General features: G+C 43.5%; 1 protein-coding gene across 2 annotated transcripts; it reads left to right on the top strand.

Annotated features, from left to right (window-relative positions):
- Positions 1-7,199: 7,199 nt before the first annotated feature.
- On the top strand, positions 7,200-19,064 carry gpatch1 (G patch domain containing 1). 2 transcript variants are annotated; one of them, XM_085407588.1, is made up of 20 exons: positions 7,200-7,334; positions 8,519-8,653; positions 8,991-9,076; positions 9,369-9,529; positions 9,654-9,751; positions 10,243-10,301; positions 10,496-10,738; positions 10,819-10,966; positions 11,233-11,312; positions 11,393-11,609; positions 11,805-12,101; positions 13,484-13,662; positions 13,750-13,877; positions 13,976-14,064; positions 14,885-15,096; positions 15,174-15,564; positions 15,667-15,741; positions 16,034-16,149; positions 16,232-16,347; positions 16,759-19,064. In XM_085407588.1, exons 1-20 carry the CDS (start codon positions 7,265-7,267, stop codon positions 16,790-16,792), a joined length of 2,934 nt encoding a protein of 977 aa, XP_085263714.1. In that variant the 5' UTR covers positions 7,200-7,264; the 3' UTR covers positions 16,793-19,064. The 2 variants fall into 2 exon arrangements, with proteins under 2 accessions (XP_085263714.1, XP_085263631.1); XM_085407505.1 differs by having other exon boundaries at positions 15,664-15,741.
- The last annotated feature ends 378 nt before the right edge of the window (positions 19,065-19,442 follow it).

Genomic DNA, 19,442 nt, shown 5'->3' with positions numbered 1-19,442 from the left:
TCTCTTTCTCTCACCTTTGCTTCTGCAGTTTGTCTCCCGTGTCTCTTCTGCATCTCCCCCTTTGTTTCACTCATTTACCTTCTTTTATGTAACTTTTTATCCTCTTCTCCATGCTCTTCTTTCCTCTTCATCTTCCTCTTTGGATCCACACATACGTGCACAGTGAGTTGCAGCGTGTTGCCTCATGCAGCAGACGTGCACAGAGAGATCAGAAGCAGCCCTTAATGCTTTAGTCATGAGTTTCTGTGCAGCAGCCTGAGCGCTCGTCTCTTTAATATTTCAGGCGTTATCGCACCATGATGACATTTGGAGCTGAGGAGGTGTAACACTGCTCAGACAAGACCGGAGGACACAAATGACAGCAGCAGCAGCACAAGAAGAAGGCACATCCTTTGCTTCAGCAGAGGATGTCAGCGCTTCTTCATTTCAGGTCACCTCAGGTTGAGGAGAGAGGAAACACGATACCTTTTACGCTGATTTCACTTTGATAAAGCTCCTCACACAGGCAGTGCAGCAGGAGTCAGAAATTCAATATTAAATACACATGACCTGGTTTTTAGAAGCACGCCGTGCAAATATACCAGAAACTAGCTGTAATTTGCCTACATGCACATGAACATATAAAGATTGCAGGAACACATTTCTGAGTGTGAGCTAGGGGCTAAGATATGCTTCACTCTTTTGATGGCTCTTCTAACATCGATACTTATTGATGATGTGCTGTCACTGATCATCAACCATAACTGTCTGAATAAAGTGTTTGAGTGCAGGTAACTGATAACATTCGTAGTTATGAAGGTCGTGTTTATAAGGACTTGCATACGTTTTTTATTTTGCCCGCTTTACACTGCGAAGGCTGTGTCATGGTTCGCGTTGGAGATCTTGTCAAAATTGGTGAAATTATGAATGCAGAAAAGTCAGATTCGATCCACCGTGCAAGAGCATCTGGAAAGTATCTGATTTGGAGCAGCTTCATTTTTTAGCAATGATCCCAAACACGCTGCCAGTACAGTAAAAGTACACCTGGATGGAAACACACATCAGTCATGGATTGACTTCCCCAGAGGCCGGACGTCAACATGGCTGAAGCAGTGTGGGATCATCCTGATGGAGAACAAAAGGCAAAAACAGCCAAAGAGGACGTTTCGGTGTTCTTCAAAAAGCCTGAAGATACTTAAAGAAATGATAGAAAGCTGCTGAAAGGTGATCATGTCAAATTTTAACTTCTAAGCTTGTGAGAGTCATTTTTGCCTTCCATACCGTATCTCCGTGTACGTATGTACATGTTTCAATAAATCACAGCACCTTCTTCCCATTTTTCCAGCCAGTTATACAGGGAGTGCAGAATTATTAGGCAAGTTGTATTTTTGAGGAATAATTTTATTATTGAACAACAACCATGTTCTCAATGAACCCAAAAAACTCATTAATATCAAAGCTGAATGTTTGTGGAAGTAGTTTTTAGTTTGTTTTTAGTTTTAGCTATTTTAGGGGGATATCTGTGTGTGCAGGTGACTATTACTGTGCACAATTATTAGGCAACTTAACAAAAAACAAATATATACCCATTTCAATTATTTATTTTTACCAGTGAAACCAATATAACATCTCCACATTCACAAATATACATTTCTGACATTCAAAAACAAAACAAAAACAAATCAGCGACCAATATAGCCACCTTTCTTTGCAAGGACACTCAAAAGCCTGCCATCCATGGATTCTGTCAGTGTTTTGATCTGTTCACCATCAACATTGCGTGCAGCAGCAACCACAGCCTCCCAGACACTGTTCAGAGAGGTGTACTGTTTTCCCTCCTTGTAAATCTCACATTTGATGATGGACCACAGGTTCTCAATGGGGTTCAGATCAGGTGAACAAGGTGGCCATGTCATTAGTTTTTCTTCTTTTATACCCTTTCTTGCCAGCCACGCTGTGGAGTACTTGGACGCGTGTGATGGAGCATTGTCCTGCATGGAAATCATGTTTTTCTTGAAGGATGCAGACTTCTTCCTGTACCACTGCTTGAAGAAGGTGTCTTCCAGAAACTGGCAGTAGGACTGGGAGTTGAGCTTGACTCCATCCTCAACCCGAAAAGGCCCCACAAGCTCATCTTTGATGACACCAGCCCAAACCAGTACTCCACCTCCACCTTGCTGGCGTCTGAGTCGGACTGGAGCTCTCTGCCCTTTACCAATCCAGCCACGGGCCCATCCATCTGACCCATCAAGACTCACTCTCATTTCATCAGTCCATAAAACCTTAGAAAAACCAGTCTTGAGATATTTCTTGGCCCAGTCTTGACGTTTCAGCTTGTGTGTCTTGTTCAGTGGTGGTCGTCTTTCAGCCTTTCTTACCTTGGCCATGTCTCTGAGTATTGCACACCTTGTGCTTTTGGGCACTCCAGTGATGTTGCAGCTCTGAAATATGGCCAAACTGGTGGCAAGTGGCATCTTGGCAGCTGCACGCTTGACTTTTCTCAGTTCATGGGCAGTTATTTTGCGCCTTGGTTTTTCCACACGCTTCTTGCGACCCTGTTGACTATTTTGAATGAAACGCTTGATTGTTCGATGATCACGCTTCAGAAGCTTTGCAATTTTGAGACTGCTGCATCCCTCTGCAAGATATCTCACTATTTTTGACTTTTCTGAGCCTGTCAAGTCCTTCTTTTGACCCATTTTGCCAAAGGAAAGGACGTTGCCTAATAATTATGCACACCTGATATAGGGTGTTGATGTCATTAGACCACACCCCTTCTCATTACAGAGATGCACATCACCTAATATGCTTAATTGGTAGTAGGCTTTCGAGCCTATACAGCTTGGAGTAAGACAACATGCATGAAGAGGATGATGTGGACAAAATACTCATTTGCCTAATAATTCTGCACTCTCTGTATAAAAATGACGGGTTTGCACAGTATTTGTGTTGTTCTAGAAGGTTACTACAACCTTGCAGAAAAGTCTCCCTGCGGTTTGCTTATTTTGCCACCACAGACTAATTTTGTCACAACACCAGCCGGTGATGTTGCAACCTATCAAACGATGACCAGATGCATTCTGTATTATGAATCGCACGCATTACGTAATGTTTCTGTAGGGAAGGTTCTGATGTAAAGTCTGAAGGTTGCTTTTAGCAAACAAACCTCTATTGCGGGGCGTCGGGTGCACTCGTATCAGGTGTGCCGTACCATCCACAAGCATGTTTGTGTTTGCATATGGTCGCTTCATACCACAGGTCAGAAGTCGAGGTGGTAAGCCTGTACTGCGATTGCTGGTCATGATTAAGTATGCATAAACTTATTGACCTAACTGTGCTTTATAGGCATCCCTTTCTAATTCACTTTTAATAGTATAAGGACACAGAACCTAGTGTGAGTGCGCCCTAAGATGCTTCTGGCAAGTTATGCACAAGGTGTCCTTGAAATCTACGTTTTGTTTTGTTTTGTTTTTTTCAAAAAAGGTGATTTGGGTTCAAACATTCCCCTTTCACATCTTTAACCCTGCGTCCTGAAGAAAACACGTTTAACCAGTGAGGTTAAAAGTGAAGGAGTCCTTTACAAGAAATGGGAGTGACAGATCCATCTGATTGTTGCCTAAACCGAGTGCTGCAGGTACAGATACTGAAGGAAACCTTAAACTGGGGACACCAGCAGCTGTGACAAACAGCAGTATGTAACTCCACCAAACTTCCTTTGTTTAGAGGAGCAATGAAATTTAGACAGCACGGAGCAGCAGAACAGCAAAGAACGCCAGTGCAGAGAGCACAGACGTCGCCAAAACCAGTCAGCGAAAAATATATAACAGTCCAAAATTCTTTCTTGCACATGCTCCAGTTAATAACTGAAAAGGTGGTTCAGTTACATTTGACCATGCAGTTTTTGCATGACCCTACTGACCCTAAAAGCACACAAAGAAGGGAAAGAAATGAAAGAATGGAAATTCGAGTGCAGCAAACAATCATCCAAATACAAGAATGATTATTTTTAAAAATCCGGTTCTTTACAACAAAGAGACCTTCCTTCATTCTGGTGTAACAACTCATATTGTTCCATTTCACACAGTATCACATCTGGCTGACAGAGTTCAAACTGTTCACGGGTTCAGATCAAGTCTTCAGATGGTGGATCATGTAAACGTGTCCCTCAGAAATACAGAAAACTCTACTGAAAGTAGATCCTGCAGCTCTGTTCTAGACACACGTGCATGCCATCACATCGTTCTATGCAGACCTTCTTTATCCTGCTTCAAACAACAGTGACTAACCAAAGTCTCCAGTCACAGGTGAGATTTTCTAAAGCACGAACACAGTCACAAGGAGGTGCAGAAGCGTAGTTCCTTCTCCGACCACTTCCTTAACAGCATGCTGAGAAATTATTGTGGTTTTTTTGTCCACTGACACCTAAAACATGGTGCCTACTCCATTTTTAACTCAAAGTGACTAAAGCTACTGCAGGCTATTCCAACAGGCCTCTTTGTGGAGGCGATGACGTGCAGCTGTTGTTGAAACTGTCAAAGAGACTCATGATGAAACTTTTGCAAGCTGCGCTGCTGGTCAGCCTGCCTCATAATGAGACCTGCTTCTCTTACTTAAGCTGCCCTCATCGACTGTTCCACCACAGAACAGCAGAAACAGCGTCAGACTCGAGCTCCACAGTATTCCCGAACAAAAGTGTGCAGCTGCGTCCAAAAATACTTCATTCATAGCTGTTCAACGACAAACAGATCAGACACATAAACCCTCAATCAAACGTCAGCACACACATATATATATATATATATATAGTTATCAGGAAAGTGTGAGTGAGGGAAGGAGCTGAGGGTCGTTTTCTCATACAGTCACTCTGTGCAACCAGAGGAGTCGCCCCCTGTTGGAGATTAGAAAGAATGCATGATTTGGACAGTTGTGCACTGGCGTCATTTTGCAGAAGTGGAAAACACGTCCATCTTTCACATGCAGTCTATGCTCACTTTACATCTGCATGTTAAATGTTTGTATACAGTTTAATTAAAGTTACTTTTTTCACAAAGGGTCACCACAGCAGGTAGATCTGAATGAAGTGATTCCAATCCCGAGGGACTTGTGTCTCCTGCCGAGATCAAACCAGGGACACTTGTTAAGCAAATGTGTGAACCACAACTCTACGGATCCACTTTAATGAACATATGCAACGATTTATGAGGAGCAGCCACATGGTGAGATGTCTGCAAAGATTTCTGGCTTTTCAAGAAATGTCCTGCAAAGTCTTAGCAACCAAGGGAGGAAAAACAGCGCATCTTTTAATTTTATTTAGCATATTGAAGCCGTTATCTTGGAAAACTATGAAGGCATGGTTAATGTTTGTATCTGTCTTCTGGAGATAGGAACAACTTTTCCCTCACTGATCATCAGACTTTTGGGGAGTGTAAACTTGGTGCCTCGACGCGGTGCCTACTCGTGTGGATTTTCCATCTCTGACCTGTTAATGCATCACATTTACAAGTTCATCCTGCAAGTGAAAGTCTAAATTATACAAATATATATTTCTGTCAGTTATTTTAATGTGAGCGTGCAGAGTAAACCCAGCTGTGAGACAAAGCCGTGATCTGCAGGCAGACACTGACACCTAGTGGCCAAAAGGAGGAAGGGACTCGTTAAGTCAACAAGCTGAGGTCTCCAAAACTATTCAAGGTCAGGTTAAAAGTTTATATTTTTTATATGATAATTCTTATCCAAGCATAGTTCGTTCAATTATTCATTATAGTTCACTCAACCTCAGTAAAAACTGACAAAATAGATTAAAAGCTATCTCTCTGACAGACTGGTGACCTGTACAGGGTGTACCCCACCTCTCGGCCTATGGCAGCTGGAATAGGGTCCACACGCCCCCACCTCACCCCACAACTCTGAATTTGATAAGCAGATGAGGATGGATGGACACATGGACACAAAGATATTGTGTCAAACTCAAATGAAAAAATGTTCTAATTTTAGTCCGTTTGGTGGTTTTGGTAAAGAATTTGTTGACTTTGAGTATCTTGCCTTTAAAGTTCTGTGTTCATATTGTCAAGTCCATGTTCAGCATTTCCTAGTCAAATATACTGGTAATGATTAAAAAACTAGAAGAACTGAAAAATAACTGAAACTAAACTGTATTGAAAATGAAATAACGACAGGGAACAAAACTGTTATAACTCTGGTGTCCCGGCTCTACCTCTGTCCGGGCTCTTTTCTGATAACCTGGTTCTTTTGTGGCTGTTCCTGCACTGTCATGGTTCTGAGTCCACACAGCTTCATCCTGCCCACAGATTTCACCACCAAACTGACCCTGTGGCCCCCCACCCTGAGCGCCGTCCAGATTCAGTTAGTTTAAACCCCCTGAAGTTTAGCAGTTCGGTCGGGTTACAAAGAGCAGGGAGGCTCTGTGTTTTCTGTGCAGAGACGTGGGGGTCTCAGATTTGGATCTTTACAGGGTCTTGGCTTTCTGCTGAGCCAGGCGTTTGGCTTTTGTCAAGAGCGTGGGGTTTTATGGATCACTGAGGGGGTGTGAGTGATTTCAGGCTCAAAGAAAACAAATGACAAACTGCTGTGAGCTTTGGATGGACATTCGATAGCCAACACTTCAGCTCCTCCGAGGCTGCAGAGGAAATTACACAGTTCAGTAAGAAACAATAAATCTGGTTGTTTTATCAACAAACCAAACAAGAAGAAAAGACAACTAAAACAAGCACTTAATAGCAAACAAGGGAGAAACCACCTTCTTCATTAAACGCACTAATGACATTTCAGACAGGAATATTTATTTCCAGTAAAGAAACAGAATCATAGTGAACTAGAAGAAAAAATGTTGTCACTGTAAAAGTTTGTCTCACACTAACGACTTTAAGTCCTTATAAATAACTCATAATAACATAAACTAGTAATAGGTAAGCCATCATTAATTCTGTTATTTTGCTAGACTTTAAGATATTAGACTTTATTTTAATAATAAGTATATGTTTCAATATGCCTTATCTTATCTTAAATGAATTATATGAAATATTTACAATTGTTGATTTGTTGATTTTAAGGCAAGCTATATCTGCACAGATATCCTCACAACAGGGAAAGTGTCTCACATAAATATTTTACTAAAGTTTGAGTGAATGTAGTTACAGCTGATGTAGTTATTTGTAGCTAACGCAAGGTGTCGCTATTTTCCCCAACCGTTCTTGTAAAGCGCTAAAGTACACTTCACAAAGTTTGTCCTTTTGCGGATACCGTAAACGGAGTAAAAAAATAAATCATGGCGTCCGACAGCGACAGCGATGAAGATTTTGTGACTTACGGGACTCCTTTGGAACCTTTGGAAGAAGGTGGGGTGAATTTTATGATCTCGGTCATCTGTTTACTTGCATTTAAAAAATCTCCCAGGTGTTTAAAGCAAAGCGTTACTAGCTGCGCCGTTCGCAGCGCTACTTCACTGAGTTCAGCTAACGAGCAGCTAGCTAAGCGCAATCATAGCCTCCTAGTTTGAAACCCAGACCTCATTCAAAAACCCTTTATGTTAATGTTGCTGATTAAAGTAGTTGAACATAACTACTGAATACAGTGCCATTTCTCATCTCTAAAGTTTCAGCACTATCAGGTCTTCAGTTCGGCCTCAAAGTTGTAGAGAAAGCTGCCATTTATTTTTTCCCCTTCAAATCTGAAGCTGCAGTGTGTGTGATTTGTGTGCTTACTGCGGTAAAGACTATACTGTGGCTTTGTGCGACATTGTGTGTCTTAAATATCGTTACAGGATGTAGATTATTTTTAGTGTATTTAATGCGGGAAAACAAAAAGAAGAATATCAGTAAATGTCGTTACTAGTTGGAGGAAAAAAGAAATTGTATTACACAGACTCTGATGTAGTGGTTAACTCATAGCGCAGTGTGAGCCTACCCTGGGCTCCGGCGGTGGACCCGCTGGTTCTGCATGGTGCTGGGCTGTGAGCGCGGGTCCCACTGAAGGATATTGGACCTTCCAGCCACCGTCATGAAGTCTTTTTCTGACTGTTTGGTCAGAAACATGCAAACCGGTAACCAGCTGAAGGTCATCTTATAGCAGAGCTCATCCTGCTCCTCACACAAAGGAGCAGATGCCGATCTTGGGTGATGACCTTCTACGGCTCCATCTCCTGGTATCTCCTCCACATTCTTGAGACAAAGATGATACACATGGAGGAGCCATCCTGGAGGAGCTGGACTACCTGTGCAACCCAAATAGGATACAGACACCATCTCAGGCTGCCAGCAGTGACAAGTGGTGATCATCGGTGACGCTAGCAAAAGAAAGAGGAGAGAAAAGGAGAGAGCAATGGACTGTGCCCTCATCTGCTTTTTGGGGGGTTGTCTTGTTGTTGCCTTTGCTTCATTTTTGACCAGTGTATAAATCAGCAATAAATTACTTCCAAATCCTTATAGTTTACTACAACCTCTGTTTTGTACAGAATTGACAACAATTTTAAATGTTTTCCCATTTCAATGTTTACCATTTAAAAATTGCCGTGTTTTCACAGACGAGCCGCTGAAGAAGCCCGTCCCGCTCCACGATCAGACAGTCAAAGATGAGAAGGGACGATATAAGAGGTTCCACGGAGCGTTCACTGGAGGCTTTTCAGCCGGATACTTCAACACTGTCGGCTCAAAAGAAGGTGAGAGACCTCCTGTAGAGTTCACACATATTTTAGTTAATGTGATATTTATGGAGCGCTGCATGCAGACGTGTAAGGGGAGGTGGTGTCCCCTCATCGTAAAGCTAACGGTGTTTGGTTCAGTCCAGCCTCTGATTTTGAAGTTGGCTTTAGAGCAGACCTGGCTGCTTTGTAGCTGCGTGTTGTTTTCTTTTTTTTGTCCTCCACTTTTCTTCCATGTTGCGATGCTGGCGTCCGTCGCAGATGTTGTTCTGCAAACAGTGAAACCGCTTTTTCAGCTCAAGCATTTTAATTTTGATTCCATATCTTGACATTTGGCGTCCCCGTGTCTTTTTAGGCTGGGCCCCGTCAGCCTTTGTGTCGTCACGGCAACAGAAAGCTGAGAAACACCATGCCAGGCCAGAAGATTTCATGGACGAGGAGGTACAACCACCCAGAGAGAGGGGAAGGTTTTTTATTCACATGTAAAAGAAAATCTGGGACTTTATCCAAATAACGTCAAATACCCTAAAATATCAAATAACATTTTATACGCTTCTGTCAGAGTAGCTGTCTGATGTCTGGAAATCATCTAAAGCTGATTTTATAGCTTTTACGCTGCAGCGTTTGAGTGCTTGGTCTTTCCGGTATGCAGAACATGTTTCAGAAGAGACGTGAGGAGGTTTGAGGTTCAGGTTTAGTGGAGCTGATGCACATCGTTGTTGGTGTTTGTCAGGATTTCAGCGAACACGGCATCGCTCCCAGAGAGATCACCACCAGTCAGGAGTTCTCGTCCAGCCGCAGAGACGAGGCCGGAGAGAAGGCGAGAGCCATCAGCGCTCAGGCGGCTCTGATCCCCGGAGACACGCTGCTGGAGGAGCTGATCGCACCTGCCAGGTAACTGCTGCCACACCCACATCCCACCAACTGTGTCCCAGCAGCCTGCTTCTGCAGCACCATCCTTCCCTCTTTAACAGTTTGCAGTGAATTTGCTCTGAGGTGTGTTTGTTTTGTCTCTCAGGTCTTCCATCGGGGTGGAGCTGCTGATGAAGATGGGCTGGAAGGAAGGTCAGGGCGTCGGGCCTCGTGTGAAGAGGAAAGCTCGCAGGCAGCAGATGGGTAAGTGTGTCATCTTTACAGGCACAAGGTTGCTTGACCAATAAGAGAAATTCAGGAGTTTGTAAAGGGTAAAATAATCCCTGTGACACTTGACTTAGGGCGTTTTCACACCTGTAGTTTGCTCACTGTGATCTGATTCATGTGAGTTCGGAAACTTGAAGCTTTTTCCCGTCTTTGATGTCTTTTCACACAGAATAAACTGTGTCAGTAAAAACCATGTGAGCACATTCACTCTGAGGCTGCCGATGAGGAGGTGGAGTTAGCTTTGGTGTCTTGGATCATTTAAAACCAGAACTTGAAAAAATGAAATACTGAATCAGTCCACTCAGCGTCTCAAGTGAAGATTCGCAGCAGCTTTGATGTTTGATGCCGGTTTTTTAAATTCTGTTTTTCCTACTTCCCCTTATGCTGTGTTTCATTTCAGCATGAATCCTGTATCTGTCTGGTGTTAGTTATAATGTGTAAATACTGACACTTTGTCCTCCTGACAGACGGTGGAGGTAAAGTTTACGGCTGCACGCTGCCCCCTGCTGGTTCGGAGGAATCGGAGGTGAGTGCGGCTGCTTAGACAGAATATTTTAACACAGAACCTGATGGAGGACGATCTAAACTGAATCTGAAATTCATAATGCATGCTGCATAATGAATCTGAAATTCATAATGCATGCTGCATAATGAATCTGAAATTCATAATGCATGCTGCATATTTTCACCTGTGCGTGCATGAAATCTCTGCCTCATCAGGATGACGATGAGGAGTTTGCTCCAGAGAACGTGACCTTTGCCCCGAAGGATGTAACTCCGGTGGACTTCAACCCTAGGTTGGGAGTTCAGGGTTTGGGGTACCGCGGTCTGGACCCGAGCCTGGCGTTGCTGGGTCACGGCACGGCTGAACACATCGATCTGTTTAAACCTCAGTCTGAGACGAGGAATCGCCTGTTCGGAGACACAAAGAGCAGCTCGAGGAGAGGAGGAGTGGTCGGACAGGTGAGCCCACAAAACCCAGAAGTGTTTTTGGTTGTCTTTTTTAAATACAAAGTGTTTGGCTGCTGACCTTTGACCTGCAGGCCTTTGGCGTGGGTGCGTTAGAGGATGACGATGAAGACGTGTACCACAGAGACTCCATGTCCAGATACGACACAATCCTGGGAGAAGAGGAGCCGGGCGACAGCCTGTACGGCTGGACGGCCCCGCAGCAGTACACTAAGAAGAAAGGTAATGCTTCCTGGGAAAACCTGGAACGTTCCAGGCATTTTTTAAACCAGTCATTAAACTTTTTCACACAGAGAAGCTCTTTGTCAGTCAGCCTTATTTTAGAGCAGGGAAATCATTTTTAATACTTTCTCCACCAGAGAGGTGTATTTTTTAGTTTTTTTAATTATTAAAGAATAATGTCTCTCTCTCTTTTGTCCATGAAAAACTGAAATGAAAGCATTCATGAAGTAAGATGGAAAATTATTTGGATTATTTTTTGCTTCCAGTCAGAAGTAAAGATGCTTCGTATCTCGGCAAAATCCTGGAAGGATTCACTCTGGCACAGAAACCCCTCGAGGAAAAAACAGTGAGGAGCTTCAACATATCTGATCACGTGTCCTCATCAGTACCTGGACACACCCCTCATGTTTCTGTATCTCTCTGTAGATCTTCCCGCCTCCCTGTCTGCCTCGCGATTATCGTCCAGTCCATCATTTCCGTCCTTCGGTCGATGTTTCGCATCTTTCCGGGGTCAGCCCCGCGTTGGCCGAGGCTCTCCGGGTGTCCAAAGGCCACATGGTCAAAGAGGAGCCCCAGCAAGCAGGACGCCACCAGCTGGACTCTGGCCAGAGGAGGGCGCTGCTGGGAGAGGACGCCCTGCAAGGTAAGAGATGGCTGAAAAATGAAGCAACCACAGAAGTGCAAAAAACAACAAATGAGGAAAATTAAAAACGGTTGAAACTATATGTAGTTTTTCTAGATTAATTAAAAATGTAGGATAATCAGGACATCGTGTCCCATTCTGATGGCGAGTGCGTTAATGCTGCTGGTGATGTTTTCCCAACTTCATCCCGATCAGGTCCCAGTTCGGTCATGGAGCTGCTGAGGCCCGAGGACAGGCAGCGCCTGCTCAGCTTCCGCAACTCCTCTAACCCGCCCTCGGCCAAAACCTCCACCCCCGTCTCCGGTCATGCCTCGCAGACATCAGGGAAGTCTGCACAAGTGCTGCCTGCCTCCTCCGGCCTCCAGCAGGAAGCTCTGGCAGCGTGGAGAGGCATCCAAACATCGTCACAGACCTTCAAACCATTTGAGAAAAACCCCAGCAAGCAGGCACGCTACGAACTCTACCTGAGCCGTCTCAAGCAGGGAGACAATGGTACGAGGCTCCGCCCTGCAGGTCCCATCATGCACTGCAGGATCCTTTGATATAGTTGGTACAGTTTTAGTTAAACCACAAAAACCATCATTAACCCTCTGGGGTCGACAAACGCGTCGGCGCATCAAAATCACATGACCAATTTAAGACGTCACAGCTACAAGATGCAGCGACTCTGAGTCGCCATTTCAACTTGGGTCGAAAGTGCAGACTTCAAACTATATACCAGTTTTTGAATTGTGTCGATGGGCCACGTAAAACCAGAGTTATGATAAAAAATACACGTGATGTTTTTTTCTCAACAAAACAGCGGCGTTTACAGCAGGAAGAACGGTAAAAACGGCGTTTTCTACAGACAGCGCTCGCAAACACTCTCCGCTTACGAGTGAAGAAAGAAAAAACACCCCTTCCCTATTTGATGTTAGAGTTTACCATGTCAGCCAATCAAAAAAATGATATGGTAACATGGGGCACTTGGTTGCTTAGGGAGAAGGGGAAGATTTAGGAGTGACACCTGTGAGAGAGAGAGCGAGTTTTCATATGTGAGACATTAGTGACGTTTAGCGTGTTTGGAGGCTGTAGTTAGTGTGTTGTGTAGTTATTGTCTTGTATTGTGTGTCAGTTAGACTGCTGAATGTCACATTTGCTCCAAAAACGCCACCAAAGGCAGATTCCAGTGTAAACGCTGTTCCCACATGGAAAACGGGACTGATGCTCCTCCTGCTGTCAGACCTGCAGGTTTAGGCCGGTGCTGTTCTCCTCTGTCTTATACTGAACACAAACTATTTTTTTGGACCGGCACAAATAATTTGTGTCTTCTTATTTGATGCAGCACAGCTGATTGTTCTGTAAATAGATTTAAATGGTTATATAAACGCCTGAGGCCTTGGCTGCATTTTTAGGTGAATAGTACCATATAACTTTGTTGTTTGCAAATCTTGTGCATAATTTTTAGAAATGTACAATTTCTATTTGCATTTCAAGTTATGAAAATGATTCGTTAAACATGTTTGTGGGTTTTACAGTAAAAAATAACTTTTTTCTACTCGGATTTTGAATTATTTGTCTGAATTTAGATCATTTGTTCTAATATAGTTTGCCAAAATGAAAAAATAACTCAAATTTCAGATATTTGAGGTTGTGCTGAAAATAATGATACCAAACAAGGCAAGATAAACAGTTTTTAACGGTGAAATATAGAAGTAAAATCAAAAGTAGTCAAAAATGGCCAATTATACCCTGGACCCCAGAGGGTTAATGCTCCTACGTGTCTGAGCACGTGCGTATATGTGATTACTGGCTAACACAGACGCTGGATTAAAGCTCCCACATTAGAGACCGCCTGGATATTAAAATGTAAAAATCTTCTGTGTGTCCCTCAGACGCTCTGGAGCAGAGTCTAGACCCGGGAATGACAGAGTGGGAGCGCAGCCGGGAGAGGGAGGAGTTTGTCCGAGCTTCTATCTTGTACCGGCCCACCTCCTCCTCGCTGTCCTCCCGCTTCACCAGAGCCAAAGACCAGGAGGACGATGACAGCGTGGAGGTCAGCCAGGACCAAGAGGTAGGACGCCACCTGGTGCTGTAAAAAACCACACCCCTACACTGCAGGTAAGCTCAGGAGTCACTGATGCTTTCTTTTGGTTGTCAGGGAGACCTGGATGACAAACAGTCTGCAGTAAAGATGAAGATGTTTGGAAAACTGACCAGAGAAACGTTCGAGTGGTATCCTGACAAACTGCTCTGCAAAAGATTCAACGTGCCCGACCCCTACCCCGGGTACGGCACACAGATCGGACTGAATCAGCTCTAAACAGAACGTCGAGGTTAAATCCAAACTCTGCTGAGCTAAAGTCTCACTGTGATTGGTCCTGCAGGTCCGGTATTGTGGGTCTGCCCAAAGTGAAGAGAGACAAGTTTTCAGTCTTCAATTTCCTGACTGTGACTGAGAGCAGAGAGGCTGCAGGTAACTTCATTCACACACAGGAGGCGCTAAAGAGTTTTAACAGGCAAGCAGTAGAATATTCTGTAAGAGAACTTTAAGCCCCTTTTCTTGTTTCTTTAACTTAAAAGCTTGTTTGAATCCATGTTGTCTTTACTGCCACCCACAGCACCCACCTGTAATAATGCTCAGTATTATTTTAAACATAAAAGATGTTCCCAGGTGTGCTGAGAGGGAAGATCAGACCTTCAGTATCAACTTTTGCCTGCTTGGCTTGTTTCTGTCGGCCACACGAGCAGCTGTCAGTGCACGAAGCAGTTAAGCAGAGTTAGCTTTGACAGCGAGACGTGAGCGAGCTCCCAAGCTCCATTTACACATCGATGAGCCAAAGCGAGTAAATGTTTCTGACTGCAGCAGCTTTATCACATCCTGCCCTGTCACAGTCACACTAAACCTCAGTAGACAGATTTTTTTTTCAGCACAAATGAAAGTTAAATGTGTTTTTAAAACTCAAGTAGATGAAAACTGATCCGAACTCATTTTTATCAAAGAATATCTCAGTGTGACTGAAGAGTTATGTAAGAATTTATTTAAATGTTTTAAGGATTAAATCTGCTGTTCCTCAGACTGAGGTTTGTTAACCAATCAGGATTTATTTAGGATAAAAAAGTAAAGACAGGAAAACTGAAGTGATTGCTTTTATTAAATTGATACTTTCTTTCCGTTTTTTTCCTCCATGAATTTAAGTTTCTTTGTAGCCTTAACACAAATTTGATGTTTTCTTAGTTTCCGTTTAACACCACAGTGTTTGTGCTCACAGATTAAGCTCATTGTTTCTCTTCAGCACCTCCAAAACCTCCAGAATCCGGGAAGAAGTCCAGGTGGGATGTCTCTGAGCAGAAGGTGGAGAAGAAGAAGGAGGACCCGCTGGGTGAGCTTCTCAGTGCTGCACGCAACCAGACCGAGACCAAAGTGGAGCACACCCCCACGCCTGCCTTACCTGCTTTACCTGCCTCAATCAGCAGCAGCGATCAGGCTCCAGGAAGCAAACCGGAGGTAGTGAAAGAGCAAAGTGTCCAAACCAGCAGGCGAGGAAGTCCTTAAATCTAAAGAGTTTATCCTTCCTTCTACAGATAAAGTCATCAGAGCAGCAGAGCTCAGAGCAGAAGAAAGAAGGTGATGAAGAAGAGGAGGAGGAGGAAGAGGAGAGCAGGCCTCCCATGGATCTGTTTAAGGCCATCTTTGCCAGCTCCTCTGATGAGAAGTCCTCCTCTTCATCAGAGGGGGAGAGCAGCGATGAGGAGGAAGAAAAGGTGACAAAGGAGGATGAAGGAAAAGTGGACTCAGAGCCACTGAACCTCTTCAGCATCCCCTCCTCCTCCTCAGCCACCACCACCTCCTCCTCAGCCACCGCCTCCTCCTCAGCCACCGCCTCCTCCTCAGCCACCACCTCCTCCTCAGCCACCACCTCCTCCTCAGCCACCACCTCCTCCTCAGCCACCGCCTCCTCCAGTCACCAAGCAGGTACTCTGAGTTTGCTGAATCACCTTAACCTTTCCTCTAATCTCACGTCCCTGTCGAGCATAACTCTGTTAACTCTTTTCCTCTCTGCTCCTTCAAAAGCAGCAATTTCCACTCAGGCCTCCGAACAGGAAGAGGAGGAGTTTGGGCCGAAGCTGCCGCCTCCCTCGGCTGCTCTGAGTGAGTGTCACCCACCAGATCAACAACAGACAGCTCAAGTTTATTCACCGTGACCCAGTCACATGGTTTCCCTTGCGTGGACATTGTTTTTATAGATACAGCAGTCTCTCTGTGATCAGCTCAGCTGGGTTACATTCGTGTGAATCGATCCACATTCAGTGTGTAGAACTAGAGCGTCTGTTCATCGACGCTTTCACTGCTCCTCTTCTGCTTCTACTTCATTAAGTGCATCCTGCTTCGTAAAAGCGTTGCTGGAGGATTAATAACCTCTGCCTGTTGTTCCTGTGTTTAGTCAGAGGGGGCGCCGCCTCCATGTGCCCTCCAATCAAGGAGGTTAAAACGGGCAAGAAGAGCAAAGAGAAGAAACACAAGAAAAAGAAGCATTACAAACACAAGAAGGAAAAGAAGGTAGAAAACGAAGAATAAGGATCAGATCAGATAAAATGGCTCCTTCCTCACGCTGAAGCTGTGACTTCTTTTTTCTTTGCAGAAGAAGAAACACAAGAAGCACAAGCACAAAGAAGCAGCCGAAGAAGAGCAAGGAGGAGGAGCCGGCGAGCAGGAAGGTGAAGACGGACAGGTGTCGACAGACGAGCTGCTAAAAAGGTCAGAGGTCACCTGTCAGAGCATCGAAAGATGACCCTGATGGAGTGGGAGACATTTGGAAATTAGTTTGTTATAAAGTGCTGATGTAAGTCGGAAGCTGTGTATGCAAAACAATCATTATTAACAATATTTAGTTTTTTTCTCTTTTTTTTGTTTCCACCAAAACGTTTTAAATCCGTAATCCATCGCTCACCGACAGAAACGCACTGCGTTCAATTAAGAACATAGTTTGTTTTCATCTGCTCTTCTGATTCTGATATCATTTTTATTTATCAGATCTCTTAGAGGGGGGAGTGTTGTGTTTACGTTTAGTAAACAGATGCTTTTATTTTTAAACACTGAATTTAGTGTCGTATGCAAAGCACCTCGAACCGTCTTCTTCACTGTCTGTGTGTTTGTTTTCTCTTCCAGACTAAAGAGCATCCGCTCCCATCAGATGTGGTGAATCAGTTGGAGGTCTGTCCTCTGTGAGGACCGTCAGTCAGCTGATTGTTTCACCTGACAGATTACCTGCTGTGTAGTTTTAGGTAATAACAAAAAATCTTTATAACCAAGTGTTCTGTATTTACTGACCTGCTGGGAAACCTTCAATCACACGAAAAACTGACGTTTTGTGTTTAAGTGAAGAACTCTCTCTTAAAGGAGGTGAACATGTCACTGTCACAGTCTGTTTCCATTCATCGATTGCAAACGATGAAACCTTAGGTTACACTCGAGACCAAAAAGGCCACATTGGACAGAAAAGACGTGTAACCACGATTACTATGGAGAAGGAAAGGAACAGCTGATTTGGGTTGCTGTGGTAACATTCCTGCTGCCCCGTATAGATTCCTTCGTTACCAGTTACATTGTAAGAAGTTTATTGATATTGACACAAAGAGAAAACTGTGATCTTTTAGAACTTTTGCTACATATTCTGATGATTTCAGAGACTTCTGTGTGTGACGTCATTTAAGCTTGACATTGATATAATATTACAAACATTAATCCAAGATTACAGATTGGTAAGAAATGTGTTACAAATGGAAGTATATGTCACAATTACTGGATTCCACGTTTCACCACATCTCGGACAGAAGCAGTTCTATTTTTTTTCATCTTTATTTAATCAGAAGGAAAAATATCCTCATTTCCAAGAGAGACCCGGAGGAAGAAGCAGCACAAACAAGCTCTTTGTTAGCTTGTTTCACAGTTTGTGAAACTGTGGGATGAAGTATATGTTGTGTAAATGTCACTTGTGACTTTGAGCTACACAGTCGACAGGTGAAAGTAAACATGGACAAAAACAGTAATAAGACTTTCATTATTGTATAAATCTTTGATCAGGATCAATAATCAGGATTGATTCATTTCAAATTATACTGTAAATCTATAGATTTAAAAAACAAACTCTTTCCCATTTTAGCTTATGCACCCAAAGCTGTGTACTATTCTAATAATAACTGATAGAAAATAATTGATTTTCATCAGTTAATTCACACATGAGACGATACATGAACAGCCAGACTCAGACTGCAGGCTGATCTAAATAATTTCATCTCATCCACTGGAGCACACGAAGGGTTTTAACTTTCAGTTGAGGACAAAGCTTGGTATCTGACCATCGATGTTTCGGCCCTGAACGTGAGCACGCCACAGATCATAGCGACAGCAGCAAGAAGACATCCAGCTATGAAGACCAGGTTCAGGTTCATGGCGTTCCCTGGAAACAAGAGAAGATCAGTTTAATTCAGCGTTATCCAAAGTTACAGTGACTAAAACAAAGCAGCCGACTCTGTTTCCACACCTGCACTCCTGCTGATGTCTGCTGACCTCTTCAAGCACAGGGGACCCTGGGAAATTAAGTGCTGTGCAGTCTGCATGACAGCCCCTCTCTTTCAGCAGTGGGAGTGGTGGTGAGCGTTTGACGTGGAGTTGATGCATCCCTGTGAGCACCTGGTGTTGGGGTTTCCCGCTTCGCATACCATCACTGAACAGCTGATGTAAACCTGAATGCAAGTGAAACTTTTGGCTGTGTGTGTCACTCAACCTCAAATCTCTCAGTATCCAAGTGCTGCACGTGCATTAAAACATTCTGATGGAAAAACTGAATTTACGTTAAGTGGACATCACAGATTTAAATGGAGATTATTTATTTAGCTTCCCTGTCCGCAGCGCTACAAGTTGTTGATGGAGATCATGGAGATCTGCCCGGCCCGGGAGCCAGCCTCCTCTGAGGCCTTCCCCAAACCGCAGCCTCAGTTCATGCTTAAGCCAAAACTAGAAATGCTGTCAAACCTAATGTGAGGATGTATTCCCAGCCAATGAAATAACTATTTTAAGCATTAAATTATGAGCATAATAGCTGCCCTCTCAGTCTGTTGTTGGTATTATCTGTAAAACAACAAATACAATCTTGATCTTAAGAACAATTTTGGCTGAAACCCATTAGGTAATCATCATGAAAGTTTCACTGAAACATACTGAAGGAGGATTCTAGTGACTGATAGCAAACATCATCTGCCCTTTGGCCACATGAGCAAACAACAAATGACAAACTATAGCATATAAACAAAAGCAGGCCTTTTTCCTGCAAAACCAGGCCCCATGATGGACACATTTTCAATGTTTTCTTCGCATAATACACTTTTTTTAAAATTAGGTAACTTTTAGCAAATTTCAAGCAATGTGTGCACGAGATGTGTGAGTATGCAATAAAGTTAATCAGATTAAAAAGATACGGCTTGAGTTTTGGGTGTAGAATTCATCAGAATCAGAACCCCCCTTTTTTGCCAGGTATATGTGCAAACACATACAAGGAATTTGGTTCCAGCCGATGGTGCCGCTCAAGCACAACAATGTGAAACGTATTTAGAGGTCTGGTCTAAACTCATTCTTAACCTGATCGTGCAAACCAATGAACTTGAAGGCCTCGACGCAGAACCTAAACTGTCTCTTGTTGTCTGGTGCATGGGTCATAACAGTGGAGTGCAAAGAAAGAGACTACAACTTACAATTTCATCATAAATCCTTGTTTAACCATCATACAGTGCCATTCACAAATATTCAAGTGATAGCCTGATGCCTTAAAAACCTTTAAAGAGCCTTGTTCTATG

This window comes from Rhamphochromis longiceps, linkage group LG1 (genome assembly GCF_057381845.1).
Source record: "Rhamphochromis longiceps isolate RC_006_pf linkage group LG1, R_longiceps_female_GT1.1, whole genome shotgun sequence".
NCBI classification, from domain to species: Eukaryota; Metazoa; Chordata; class Actinopteri; order Cichliformes; family Cichlidae; genus Rhamphochromis; species Rhamphochromis longiceps.
This window is presented reverse-complemented; position numbering and strand designations above follow the sequence as displayed.

Excerpts from the sequence above, each read along its gene's own strand:
- gpatch1 (XM_085407505.1), top strand. The coding sequence starts at position 7,265 with ATGGCGTCCGACAGCGACAGCGATGAAGATTTTGTGACTTACGGGACT. Across the intron at positions 8,654-8,990 it reads CACTGTCGGCTCAAAAGAAG|GCTGGGCCCCGTCAGCCTTT; the intron begins GTGAGAGACCTC and ends GTGTCTTTTTAG. Across the intron at positions 9,077-9,368 it reads AAGATTTCATGGACGAGGAG|GATTTCAGCGAACACGGCAT; the intron begins GTACAACCACCC and ends GGTGTTTGTCAG.